At 38.8% G+C, this 14,754-nt stretch overlaps 1 protein-coding gene across 1 annotated transcript; it reads left to right on the top strand.

Moving 5' to 3' along the window:
* Positions 1-838: 838 nt before the first annotated feature.
* On the top strand, positions 839-2,843 carry LOC104421507 (phospholipase A1-Igamma3, chloroplastic). Its single transcript, XM_010033476.3, has one exon. The coding sequence runs from the start codon at positions 1,016-1,018 to the stop codon at positions 2,588-2,590; it is 1,575 nt and encodes a 524-aa protein (XP_010031778.2). The 5' UTR covers positions 839-1,015; the 3' UTR covers positions 2,591-2,843.
* Positions 2,844-14,754: the final 11,911 nt, after the last annotated feature.

Raw genomic sequence — 14,754 nt, 5'->3', positions numbered from 1 at the left:
GGAGGGAGGGAGAAGATCAAAACTATTGGAGTTAATTTTGAGCTTGATGAACTACATACTTTTCAAAAAAGGAAAAATAAGGTTATGAATAATGTTTTCATTGAATAAGTGGGTCAAATTATAAATATCTGTTGTTGCTTTTTGGCCCCAACTCCTTTCTTTTCAAGAGTAACGATCTCAGTGGGTTCCTGTATATCCTCTCGCGCAAACATGCACCACTCGCTTGAGATACTATCCTCCATCGCCACCCCCTTCTCAGAGACAACATCGACATCTCCTTTTCTTAGTGGAGACCATCATTACGGGGGAACAAGGACATCCGTCCTTGTAACTTTTAGGTACCACGAAACACTAAGAAGATAACCCTCTCTCTCTCTCTCTCTCTCTCTATCTCATGTCAGACCCGCGGTAATTGATGTCTTCTTTTCACTACCTACTCCAAAAAGCTTCCTGCCACACACATTGAAATTTAAGCTAGGTTTGATTGAATATTCACGTATTTCTTTTTTGTCTAGCAGTGATCGAGAATTCCGAAAGCCGAGCCTACTCTTGATTCAAATCCCAGCTCTCGACGACCCGAGAATCGGTCGCGGTTTCTTGGCGCGAGTGAGAGCAACGTCCTGGCTCGGACAGCCTAAACTGTTCAGCACCAGTCACAATTTTTTTTCTTTTTTTGGTCCTGTACCATTCGCATACTTCGAGCACGCACCTAGCCAAACTTCCTCCGGAGGGAAAACGTGATGCTACCTAAAGGAGGGACCACCACCAAAATCAAAATCATCTCGTGAATCCCGCTCCGCGCCTCAGCACCTTATATTTATCATTTAGCACTTTCGGAACAAAGGACCAGGTTGCCATCCTTAGCCCGTCACTTCACCCCGAGTAGCCCAACCGCATAGTGTGTCTTGCAAGCAACGAAAACTTCAACTTCTCCCTATCGATCTCTCCACTTCAAAAGTCTTTTTAAAAATCCTCATTAGTTCAAGAAACGATCGCACGCACACACACCCTTTTCATGGCTTCTCTAGTGTTTTCCTTCCAAAACCCTAAGGCCACTCACTCCTCCATCGATGAAACCCTAACGCTCAAGCGCACTCACCACCACAGCAATCTCAACCTCAAAACCCACCACATGCTTCTCAAGAACCAACCCTTTTCGCCTAGAACGATGGCGGCAACACCAAAGAACTCGAGAGCACTCTTCAGATGCTCCTCTTCTCCTTCTTCAACCACCATCAATATACACGAGCTCGACGAGACTCAAGAAACCCTAGACGTTCACCACGAGGATGACCGGCCGCTAAGCCAAGTTTGGCGAGAAATACAGGGCTGCAACCACTGGGAGGGACTGTTAGACCCCATGAACTCCCACGTACGGCAAGAGATCATCCGCTACGGCGAGTTCGCTCAGGCGTGCTACGACTCTTTCGACTTCGACCCCAACTCCAAATACTGCGGGACCTGCAAGTATCAAGGTTCTCAGTTCTTCGAGAAGCTCGGCATGAACCACTTTGGCTATCAGATTAGCCGGTACCTGTACGCCACGTCGAACATCAACCTGCCTAACTTCTTCCAGCACTCGAGGCTGAGCAAGGTATGGAGCACGTACGCCAACTGGATGGGGTACATCGCCGTCACCACCGACGAGGAAGAGATCCGGCGTCTCGGTAGGCGTGATATCGTCATCGCATGGCGGGGCACGGTGACCTACCTTGAGTGGATCTACGACCTCAAGGACATCCTCCACCCGGCCCATTTCAAAGACGATCCCACCATCAAGATTGAGGCCGGGTTCTATGACTTGTACACCAAGAAAGAGAAGAGCTGTCATTTCTGCTCCTTCTCCGCTCGTGAACAGATCCTAGCGGAAGTCAAAAGGCTCCTGGATTACTATCGAGACGAGGAAATTAGCATCACTATCACAGGCCATAGCCTCGGGGCCGCCCTGGCAATAATAAGCGCCTACGACATCGCTGAGATGGGCGTCAACGTGGTCAATGACGGCGGCGAGATGAAGAAAGTACCGATCACGGTGTATTCCTTCGCGGGGCCTCGGGTCGGGAATCTCAAGTTCAAGGAGCGGTGCGACGAGCTCGGGGTCAAGGTCCTTAGGCTTACTAACGTGCACGACATGGTGCCGACTGTGCCCGGGATCATTGCGAATGAGAAGATGCAATTCCAAAAGTACTTGGAGGAGACCTTATCATTCCCATGGAGTTATGCACACGTCGGTACCGAGCTCGCGTTGGATCAGACGCACTCGCCGTTCTTGAAGTCGACGAACGATCCGAGTTGCGCACACAACCTCGAGGCTCTCCTTCACTTGGTGGATGGTTATCACGGCGAGGGGCGTCGATTCAAGCTGGTCACCAGGAGGGACATTGCCCTGGTGAACAAGAGCTGCGACTTCTTGAAGGGCGAGTACGGCGTCCCGCCGTGCTGGCGGCAGGACGAGAACAAAGGGATGGTGCGGAGCAGCGACGGCCGGTGGGTGGTGCCGGAGCGACTGGTGGATGCCCACCGGTCCGACACCGCGCACCACCTGGCGCAGGTGTTGGGGGTCGCGAACCTTCCGTTGGAAGCCGCCTGATGATGCTTGGTTTGGCCCATGATTCCTTGGTGACTGCTAACAAACCAAGGGGGTCGCGTCAATGTCACGTTGTGTCCATATACAGACATGCAGTTTATGTAATATATATATATTTGGTAAATTTTTCAGTACCGCCATTTACATACGATCGGAAGGCAAATTATTGAGCCCCGTTTCTTTCAGGTGGTTTGGACACCCGCCAGGAAAAATGAATGTACACTCCATCATCAACAAAGGATAATCTGTTAAACAAGCAACAAGCTCCCTCCGCTATTCTCACTGTGTTGTGGCAATTGGGGTCTTTATATCATGGGAAAATTGTCCACAAAATCTTAAATTTATTTTATGGCGGCCGATTTAGTCATCAATATTTCAATTTTGCTAATTCAATTTTAAACATTTTGACAACTTATCAATTCTGTCATACAATTTTTAATCCTATACTTTTTAACAATTTGCCAAATTAGTTTTAAATCTTTTATCGAATAGCTAATTTAGTCATTTTGTCTAATTTTTCTTGGATATCAGTGACGTATGAACCAATCAACGCTAGTCATCCTACGTGGGGTGGCTAGTACTGACGTGGATAATTTTTTTAAATTTTTTATGATTTTATTTTTTACCAAAAAAACACAAGGCTAGGGGAGCCGCTTGGCTCTTAGGCAACACGGCCCTTGTAGGCCATAGCGTGGGCATTGCAACCCTCAATTGCCCTTGTTGTGGTTGGCGAGGGCCGTGACATCCTCACCTTGCCAAGTTTGGCGAGGGCTTGAGAGCCCTCGCTATGGTTGGCAACGGAGTTGTAAGCCCTTGTTAGGCCATTGCAAGCCATAGCGAGGGCTTCAAGCTGTTGCCTAGGGGCCGATAGGGGTGATTGGCCCTCGCCTAGTGGCCAATGGGGTTGTCGGCCCTTGCTCAATGGCCAGTGACCCCTTGGCTCTATGTTGACTTTTGGTAAAAAAGATGAAAAAAAAAACTACAAGAAAATAATTAAAAGAATCAATAAAAGAAATCGGAAATTTTTTAAAAAAATTAAAAAATTATCCACTTCAATACCAGCCTTGCTACGTAAGACAATCAGCGCTAACTAGATCATCATGTCACCGTTATCTAATCAAATTTAGCCGAAAAGACTAAATTGACAATTTGTTAAAAGGTTTAGGACTAGCTGGCAAATTATTAAAATGTTTATGATTAAATTGGAAAATTATTAAAATGTTTGAAATTGAATTGGTAAGTTGTCAAAAAATTTAAGATCGAATTGGTGTTTTAAGACTAAATTGGTCCTCGTACAATAGGCTTAGGACTTTTTGGAAATTTTTCTCCTATACTTAGATTTCTTCACTCTTTCTTGTGATTTTCAATGCCGCAATTCCTCTTAGCTACAAGGTAGTGAGTTTGAAATCGAATGCGCATCCGAATCACATCAAATGTTTTGATAGATTCTATTTCCTTGTAGATGGATAATGATGCACGCTTTCTATTGGTATCTCGGTCAAGACGCCTGGTAATCATCCTACTTTGGAGGTGATTTTCCTAGTCTGGATTGACATTTTGGTTGACGTTTACAATGTCCATGGCAAGACATTTTCTTTCTAACGAGGGATAAAAAGAAATATATATTCCAAAAGATTTACCAGGCGAGAGAAATTTGGAAAGAAGGATGATGGCATTATTTGCGTCAGAGCTTTCCCAAAAGGAGCACATCGAAGCTGCCGCGAGAAAGTTTAGTGCAGTCTCGACACTCTTGACCTTTTAGCTGGCGATCAGATTTTTGCACGATGATCTTTCGAAATGAATGAAAGGTCAATATTTGCTTTCCTTGTGATTGGCTCACCGGGAAAAAAATCAATCTATTATTGCAATATTAACGGTTCAATTCATGTCACGAGAAATTCTCTGAATCATTCGTACAATGTTGTCTCATTCAACACCTGTTTAGACATACTTGCTAGTTATGTTAGCTTCTTGGTCTAGTTATGGTGACAAGCTTACCTTCAATTCCCGGATTGGGACAGCAGAATTTTGGCTTGATTCGAATATTTTATGACGAGGGTGATCGACTTTATGGTAACGCCAAGAAGGGTCGCTGGGGTTGTCGGCTCCATGCCCTTCCTTTTATTAATTGAAATAAAGAAATATGAAGTGGAAGGTGTTTTCACTCTTGAACATGAGAACGCGACTGTGGGAAGATGGAAGATTTGCTGAAGACCATCATTGTCTTCGCAGATGGATTTTAACCTCGGATCCTCATCAAAGTTGAAAACCCATCATGATTACCAATGAAATGTACGGCAACGGTTTATTTTGTGTCAAAATATTATTCAAATCATTTATTCATCAACGAACTTTGAATATCTAGATTTTTCTCGTTCTGTATAAATATCCATTTACTCTAATCATTTCAGTCGTTTTCATGCACATGCTCATGCATTCATTCCATAAATAGATGAAGGGAAAATCGTGACAAATCAAACTCAAAAGACCGCCGAGTGCATTAAATCAAGAATCACAACTTTTCGTAAACCCAATATTTGCCATCATAGAATTTCAAAACCCTAGACTTTGCTTTGTCGGTCGTTCATATCATTTTGAAGGATGTATTGTACAATTAAGAGAAACTTTGAGGACCATTTTTTGTGATTTACCTATTAAAACTGGATTCAAATTTTTACTTAGTATAAGCTTGAAACTAGTTATGTTAATCAGTGTCATTCCAGCTCATCATCATGGAGCAAGTCGTTCTTGGTATGTGGCCTAGTTTTGATCAAGACCTGTGATTATGGACCACCTTGTGTTCCCACACCACGCTACATAGTCACCCTTCATTTGGTCCTCCCCAAGTCTAGTCCTAATCTAAATATTTTTTCAGTTCGATTCATGCGCAAATCCTAAGGTATCAAGAATATCACATCTTACAGTTTCTAAAAAAATTCACCTCCACGATCCGATCTGAAAACAGGTATTCAAGGTGAGATTAAGGGATTTTTGAAGGAAGAATATCACTTTTTCCCACCTTCCTCAATCACAATTTCTAGATAACGCGAAGGAAACCTTCCATTTTTACCTCCGAGAGCCCAGAATTTATGTTGTTCTATGAACTCGGCCGATCCCTTGATAATTTGACGGTTTAATTTTTTTGTAATTGAAATCGATTGTCTTCCTATGCATTTGCTAAACAGATCCGCATCATAATTTTTTTTTTTGGGTAAAATTGAAAATTAAAGAGAGAGAGAGAGAGAGAGAGAGAGAGAGAGAGAGAAGGGGAAAGCGAGAGAAGTGTCACATATTGCTCAATTTCTGGACGGTAAACGTTTGTCTTGCTCCATTGAATTGTCGTGTCAAGGGGAACTTTCAATTTCTTCCTCGTTGTCTGAGGGGACCTATGTGCATTGTATCACCACCTTGTATTCCTCATCTCCCACATGAGATCTCCAAAAATGGAACTTTGAAAAGTCTCTACGCATATTTACGATATGATTTTGTACGGTTCAATTAATTTTCAGCCACTTTAAAAGGTATATTTTGGCGGAGCCTCGTAATAAAAAAAAATCCAGATTTTAATAATGTACGGTACATTATTTTGTCATAGAGAGTCCCACATTAATAAAGGCCAAAGCAATGTAGGTCTATTGTTGTACTACCTAAACATAGCACGTTGAACTCTATGGCCGGAGCCATATTTTCCTCCAATCACCCTTCTGATCGGTGGTGGGTCAAGATTACGGATATCCCTGACATTTATTTATATTTTATTAATTTTGCATGTGGGTGATGTGGTGTCCATAACTTAATCCGTATTAACTATAATCTATATTGCTCTATTATTATACATAACTTATAATTACGATTTCACTATCCACATGTAGCCCAACGAATATAGCCTCTTGCATGAGGTGAAAAAGTAACCTCCAAAATTAGTTATTAGTATTAAAAAAATGAGCAGGTTATCTCTATTTCATCCAAATAATCACTTGATGTTTAATATCGTTGTTGAAGTTGTTAACTTTTACTTAATTTTGAGCCAAGTATGAGTTGAGAATGAAGTTTCGATAATCATATATCAGCTCGATTTTCGAGTTCAATTTATACAATAACAAGAATAATTCAGAACTTAATACATGGTTTGGACATGCCCATGACACGACTATGAAAAATGTCGATGGACCAAAGATAGGAAGTGGACCACTAGGAAGTGAAAGGGAGTGCTTCGTGGTCGTGCAGAGTCGTAATTCCTATCAACAATCTCGGTTTCTTCCTGCAATTTTGTTGATTGGGGCTATCTCAATCCTATCTCCACTGGATTTTCATGCCTGCCATCTATCTGATTTATTGATTATCCTAGCACGATTTTTCCCTATCAACCTAGAAAAGAAGGCGCATTACATATGTGCACAGATGGATTTGAAAAGCTTACGTGATTGATGAGATGGCATGGTTGTGATAATGACTGTTTACATTACTATTTTGTTTTTGCTAGCTAATATAGTTTTATCCTTCGTTTTACTGGGCGTATGATTATTCTTGATTTTTTTTTCGTTTTTTGGTAATTTCCTATATTGACCGATTTATAATATAGAGAGACAAATCACATGCACAGATGTAGTAATGGTTCATGTAGTAATGGTCCGTTTGGTAATACTTCTATTCCGAAAAATAATTTCTTTTTAGAGATAGTCTTTTTCTATTTTTATTCCTGAAACAATTTCTCAATAAAAGAACATGTTTGGCAATTATACAAAATTTCTATTCTCAGAATGGAAAAAAAATAGGAATGTGTTTAGTATGATTCACCAAATTTTTTGTAATGTAAAATTTCTTTTAATTTGTTTTTTTATTATTCTTCCTTACTGCTGCCGATCGCCAACCTCCGACCTCCGGCAGTTGTTGATCGTTGCTGCCCACCATCAACCATTGTTGCTTGCCATCGACCCTCGATGACGTTGCCTGCTGTAGTTGACACCGCTAGCTTTGTAGCGGCGACAATGGTCGGCCAATGGTGAGGGATGACGGTCCATGGCGGTAGTCAATTGGCCAGCCAGCGGGTGGTGGCATTGGCGGTGGGTGGCGCGGCGGTGGTCGCCCAGCGGTAGGTAGTAGAGGGGGTGGCGGTTGGCAAATAAGAAGAAAAGAAAAAAAGAAAAGAAAAACTTATTTATAGAAATACTTCATGGGAACAAGAAACTATTTTTTTTATTTCTTATTTTTTATTCAAATCTATTTTCCTATTACTTTTATATTCTGGAGAATATAAAAATTAATTGACGTTACCAAATATATTTCTATTCTTTTTTTGTTAAGAACAAAAGAATAGAAATTGAAAAACAAAAATGTTACCAAACAGAGCCTAACTTGAAGAAAGGACGTGGTCCTCCTAAATTATTTTAATTTCTAGAAAGGTGTCTTTTGGTTATTCGGTCCAATTGACGAATTAGAGATATTTTTTTTCAAGACAATCATAGAAGGAAAAGATATTTCTGTAGGCTGATATTAAACAAGAGTGGGGCAATGTTCCCACTTCTCCTTTCTTGCTTTCTGGCTCCGATGATAATTAGTTTCGGCGATTAGACCCTTTGACGAATTGGAGATATCTTTTGAAGACAATCATAAAAGGGAAAGGAAATATATATATATATTTTTTTGGTAAAGGTAAAAAGGGAAAGATATTTTTGTAGTGCTAAAACTAACAAGAGTGGGGCAACGTTCCCACTACCCCTTTCTTGCTCTCTAGCTCCTGCAATAAGGCCCTTTGCTCACTAGCTCCGGCGATAAGGGCCTTTGACGAATTAGAGATATTTTTTTGAAGACAATCGTAAAAGGAAAAGATATTTTTATAGTGCTAATACTAATACTGCATTTAAATTCAATTAAATTTGCATGTGAACAATGTTCATATTTCTAACCCATCAATTAGAAGTCGGGAAATGCCCCCAAACCAATCACGGAGGCTGTGTTTGCCTCCCTCCCGGGCCTCATGGTTACTAGTGCGGACGTCAACCATATTTAATTTTGGGATTTTTGTGCTCGTAACATATCGATCAGAAGCCTAGTTGGATTTTTCAACCAACCAGGGATGAAGAAAAAGACGCTCCACATAAAACTTCTACATCAATCACTTCCCTTTGCAAGCAAGTCAGGGATTCAATCGTCGGATGTCACAAAACGTGAATGTAATCACGTCAAACAAATAAGCGGCTGCAGAGTACAAGAACCCTTTGCGCTTGTGCAGGAGTGAGAAAATTTTGAAGATGCTTCGGCCACGGTTATCTTCAGAAATTAGCAGGGGAGAGAGAAATCATAATAACACAGAAAGAGTGAACACCATGCTTGAGTTTTGATTTCTGAGAACCACACAAGCCAACTTCATGTTTTCCCACACTTTCCATCAGCAATCTGCACCTGATGCAAAACTCAAATTCCTTTCAAGAAGAAACGATAATCGAGCTACACCCGAAGTTGATTTTATTTTATTTTTTTACCCGATGTTGATTGATGAAGTGGGAAAGTTCAGCTCCACACACGCAAAGAGAATCAGAAGCGGAATCCAGAACCACCTATGATTGACAAAATTACACCTGTCTACTTTTTCAGTAGATAAAATGAAGTCGTGAAGGAACACGCGCATCACGATCCCATCTTTGGTTTCTAGCTAGTTTTATGTGAGTCCGGGCCTGTTGGGTTCGTCTTTGGCACTCCCCTGCCATTGAGGACAAATTCCTAGGACCAGAGTCACGTGTCCCGTGTCCTCAGTAGAACCAAGGACCTGGTTTCCTACATAAGATGAAAGCGAGTGCAAGCAGGTATATCAGCATCATCAGCCAACCAAGAAAATCAGTGATGCGCTTGATGATCTATGCCGGTGATGCACTTGATGATCTCTGCATACTTACTAGTACAGCCAAAAAAATAGAAAAAAGAAAAAAGATGTGTCGTCATTGTCAACCACAAGTGTCTCGCCGATTTGATATCTTGCTCAGCCTATCTTATGCAAGAGATTTTGTGTCCATTATTGGCATCACGTCCCACCCTCCATATTGCCTTTGTCGTGAACTTACCTAGTGACAGGCGCCATATCAATAATGCAAGTAATAAGGCCATTCGGAAGATACCTAGAATGCCATCTTGCCTTGGGATACATATAGAGCCATCTTGCCTTGGGATACATATAGAGGTATTTAACTATAGTTATGTTGTGATCACGAGCGTTGAAATGTTGCAAGTTCAATGTTTAGTGATGCCCGTTTTAAAGTTGCAGCACCCTGAAGTTGGGTGAAACAGCTTCCTATGATCTATCATAAGTTACTGCACCAAGCACCTCGTAAAAGTTACAACGCCACCTTTTACATGGTTGAAATTATCGCACTAAAATTTCACTGGACAAGCTCATAATACGATCGATGATTTTGCCAATATTTCCACTTATGATCACTAGTATTGTCGATAACTTGATACGTGACCTCCGTATTGATTCACCTCTTTGCTTAATTAATTTCACAATTAGTACAAAACACAACTATGCTCGCACTTTGTTTATAAAAATAATTACTTGAGCTTTAACAATGAACCAAACCATCTCAATCCAAGGATTCCTTGGATTCTCGTGTTTCCTTAGTGACACATAGTAATGTAAGAGTTTTCCTAATGTGGACTAAATTAATTGATATTGTAATTTACTGTTTTTACGGTTACCGTAAAACATGGTTGGTCTAAAGAGAGATAGAAGGTTTCTTAATTAGTCTAATAAGGGCTGGCTAGTGTGGGCCGAGTTGAGCTTGGGCCGTAATGAGGGGGACTGGCTGGAAACTCTATAAATAGTGCTCAAGTCTCTCCTCTAATCCTAATTCTCACATGTATCCTCGCGTAAGGGGCGTTTACCTAACGCTAAACGTGAGGGAGGCCGCCTCATTGAGCCAGTGATATGGAGGGTAATAGAGGAGAAAGATTTGATGCGTGGATCCCCTTGATATATGTGGGTAATCCTTTTTCTGCTTCCGCTTTATATTTGATGGATTCCAAAACAGGTGCGTTAATCTTTCTACTCAATTATGCATGTTCTTGTTCTGGTTATGGAGATCTTGGGGTTGCGCAATCTGCGTCTAACATGTGGTATCAGAGCCTCCATAACCTTAGAACTTGAACGCAATTGATTTTGCCCTAATTTGTATGGATTAGCCCTAATTAGTGCGGATCTTGCCCTAATTTGCAATTTTCGAGACTTTTCGTTCAATAAAAATTAAATTAAATTATATATTCGGACTGGGCTCGACGAGACAAAGAAAACCGTGGCCGGCGCGTCACCGGAGGAGGCCGCACGCGCCCCCACGCGCCTCCTGCACGACGAACACGCGTCGCGCGTGTGATCCACGCGCCACGCACTCAGGCGGCGCATGCGAGCGCGTGGAGCCTCCGTTTGGTGCGTGGCTGGCGGCGTAGGACTCGTATGGTGATTTCCTATCTCATGGTATATTTATTTTATATGTTTGATGATTTTATGGATGTGAAAATACATACAGAACCCTAAATACGTGTATTTTTGCGTATTTTTTCTTATATTTTCTGTGATTTTGGAAATATAAGTGTTGGGTTATAGGTATATTATCACATATTCATTATAAAGGTGTGATTCGTCAATAAAAATCAAATTTTATTGTGAATTGAGGTTGGCTTAATGAGATACAACCATTATGGAATAATAATTTAGCTATGTATTGAGCTGATGAGAAACAGTAAAGGTTATGAAACTTTTGTTGCTCAAGCATACTCCTTGACACGCTAGTAATCTTTGAATGATGAACGTTTTAAGAACTCGTGACCAAACTGATTGTACTGATTAATATATCTGCTGTATGTGGGTAATGCATGCCAATTAAATTACTGCATATTGTACATGAACTCATCTGGTCACTTGTTAATGTCTATCAAGTTGAATATTTTTATGGTAAAGGAGTATGGCAATATTTACGCAGAGCAATAGTATCTACCGTTAAATTTTAGATATTTGGTTCTCTGATTTGACTCAATTAATAGGCCTTTGGTTGATTACAATGATAATTTGTTGCTTAAAATTGGCTAATAAATCGGATGTTGGCCTTGGAGTCATGTTTTGCCGTATGAAACTCATGAGCAATAGTTGATTAGTTATCAAGCTTGTTGATTTGGTGTACCCTGTATTACTATTGATGTTAATTTGTGAGAGATATTTTCGATTAGTATTCTTTTTATGTTGTTATGGTAATATGTAATCGGGGTGTATAAGAGATGTTTTATTCTTTGCTATGAGAAGTTTCTTGTGTTACTGTGATCAATGATTTCATTAGAATCTGTCTTTCAGGTTCGCTGTATATATATTTATATGTATGATTAATTTTTATTAATGAATAAAACAATGTAATTAGCATGATATGTGATTTTGGTGATATGTTGCCCATATCACTAAAGTTAAAATCACATGTATATGGTATATGTGAGGAGTAAAGTTTATATCCTTGGTATTAGAGAATTTCAATGATTCAATTGAAAAGTAACTTGCTTGATTGAGTTTGAGAAATTTCGGTCTCGTATGATGATTGGGATGTCTCATGGTCTAATGCGTAATCATATTCCTAAAGGAGGTGATTGTGTATTAGTTCATGGAGGGATACATGATAGTGTGGTGGAAGAGTGATTGATTCTAGTGATTCATATACCCAAAGGTGATGAATTCACGAAAAATTTGAATATATTCTCATAATCGCTATCATGTGGAGAGTGTACAACTGCATGTCATGTATTCTGCCCAAAGGTGATTATATGATTATGCATGTAACTCTCTGGATGTGTACTTGTATGTCAAGTTACATAGTGCTCACATGATGCTAATTATATACATTGCTTGATTTTCAGTCACCTTTTCTGTAATTAATAACTTCATTATTATTAAGGTTTTTACTGCTTCAAATTTTAAGTTATGGACATATGATTTGCTGTTTGAGAAAAGAGCAATAGAATTTGTTTACTGTCCATGGGAACACTTGAAAAGAGGTTTGCCTGCAGACTGCATTGCTATAAGATGATGGAAGCCTTAATTGCTTGAAATTATGTCTTGTCTAATATTGAAATTAGGACACATCTGCAAAGATCGTGTTTAAATCCTAATGACATATACATATCGTATATGATTAAAAGGTTGTTTTCGAAAGTTTTCTATTTAAGGAAAATGATCGAGATAAAGAATAAAACAATTACAATTAGTCTTAAAAGGTTGTCAGATTTAACAGTGGCCATGAGTATTTTAGCAAGTATGACAATGCGAAATAACTTAAAGGGTCATTTGTCAAATACTTGGTAGATTCTGGGGTGGTAATTTAATTACTATACTTGAAAATTCTGACAAAAAGATTTGGCCGAAAGGCATAAATGCACCATATTAAATATGGTGATGAGTATGATTAGTAAGACTAATTTATCTGTTTTTTGTGGGCTGATATTATGAAAGCAACTTTTTCACATACAAAATGTGTCTCTTATCAAAGTTGTTTCATCAACTTCTTTTGAGTTATACACTGGACATAAATTACTTGAATCATATTAAAGTTAGAGGTGTTATGCAGAAGTGAGATTATCTAATCCAATACTAGATGCGTTGGAATTTAGATTCACTCGGAATTATTTTGTATCTTATCTAGATTGTTCAAAAGGGTATTGATTTTAAGACCCTAAAGAAGATACAAGAATTATGGTATCACATACTGTAAAGTTTCTACAGTTTGACGAGGATAGCTGCTCTCAGACTATTAAGGATAATAGTATGATATAAAATTACTGTGTCTTTGTCTTTGCCTAAATAGATAATTGTAATACAGACAATTGTGGAATCTCCTGTATCATAGACTAAACTTGTTGAAGTTCAAGGTACTATTCTTGATATAGTTTATAATGAAATTTCTTAAACCTCTCAAGTGCAGAATGAAGTGGTTGCAGCTTTATTAAGGAGATTTGTTAAGGAAAGACGATCAATTATACCATCAGACTATATAGTCTATTTGTGAGAGCATGATTACAATATCCACTATATGGTTGATGTAATGACATATTTATAAATGTCGTTTTTTATTCTCAATCAAGTATGTGATTAGATGCCATAAAAGGCGATATACAATCTATGAAACATGTTTGGAAATTTACTGACTTATCTAAAGATCATAAGTTCATTAGTTGCAAATTAGCGTACAAAACTAAAATGATTTCAAAGAAAAATTGTGAAATTTAAAGCCAAATTGGTAACTAAAGTTTTCACTCTGAAAGAGAGGTGGATTGTTTATAGTGAAGAAATAATTATTTCTTTAAAAGATTCTTTCAGAGTGAATGTGGCATTAATAACTCTTTTTATTTGGAGTTACGTTATATAGATACATAATCTATAAGTGCAATTGAATGATTTTGCAATAGATGTTTCAAGTGAACTTGTGTGTAGACTGAAAAGTCTTATTTATAGTCTTAAGCAAGTTTCCAGACAATATTATTAAAGTTTCATAGTGTTGTTATTTTTTGTTCAATTGGGAACAAAGTAATTCAATATACTGTAAGGTCAGTGGGAGGAAATTTATTTTTTCTCATACTCGATGTACATAATATTTTTGCTTACAAGTTGTTACCTTGAGATATCTTATATCCTTTGTACTGAAATTTGTAAGGATTGTTTTTGTCATATCATATTATATTAGATTTTCTCTGCCGATTGTATATTGGAAATATTCAATATACATTATTGCAAGCCAGGAATTGCTCCTGTTGTTAAGGGCGATTGACTGAATCTATCACATTGTCCTTATAATATAATTAAATGGTGTACCTTGTGTTAGTGCACTTAAAAGTATAATATATGCTTTGATTTTGCACTAGATTAAATATCGCCTTTGCGATGGGACTTTTAGGCAGATATCGATAAAATCCAGGATATGATCATTGGGTTGCTGTCAAAAAGGTTTTAAGGTACTTAAAGAAAACAATAGATTATATGCTTATTTACAAACATGTTCAATTCTTGCAGTTAGTAGGGTATTTAGATGTAAACTTTGATGGCTATTCTGATGACATACAATCAATAACATAATACATATTTATGTTAGTAAGAAATGCAGTAAATAAAGTTTTATGTTATCTTCTACTATGTAAGCAGTGTTAGT

Source organism: Eucalyptus grandis, chromosome 10, assembly GCF_016545825.1.
Source record: "Eucalyptus grandis isolate ANBG69807.140 chromosome 10, ASM1654582v1, whole genome shotgun sequence".
Classification (NCBI taxonomy): Eukaryota; Viridiplantae; Streptophyta; class Magnoliopsida; order Myrtales; family Myrtaceae; genus Eucalyptus; species Eucalyptus grandis.
Note: the sequence above shows the minus strand (reverse complement) of the source record. Positions and strands in the feature narration are given on the sequence as shown.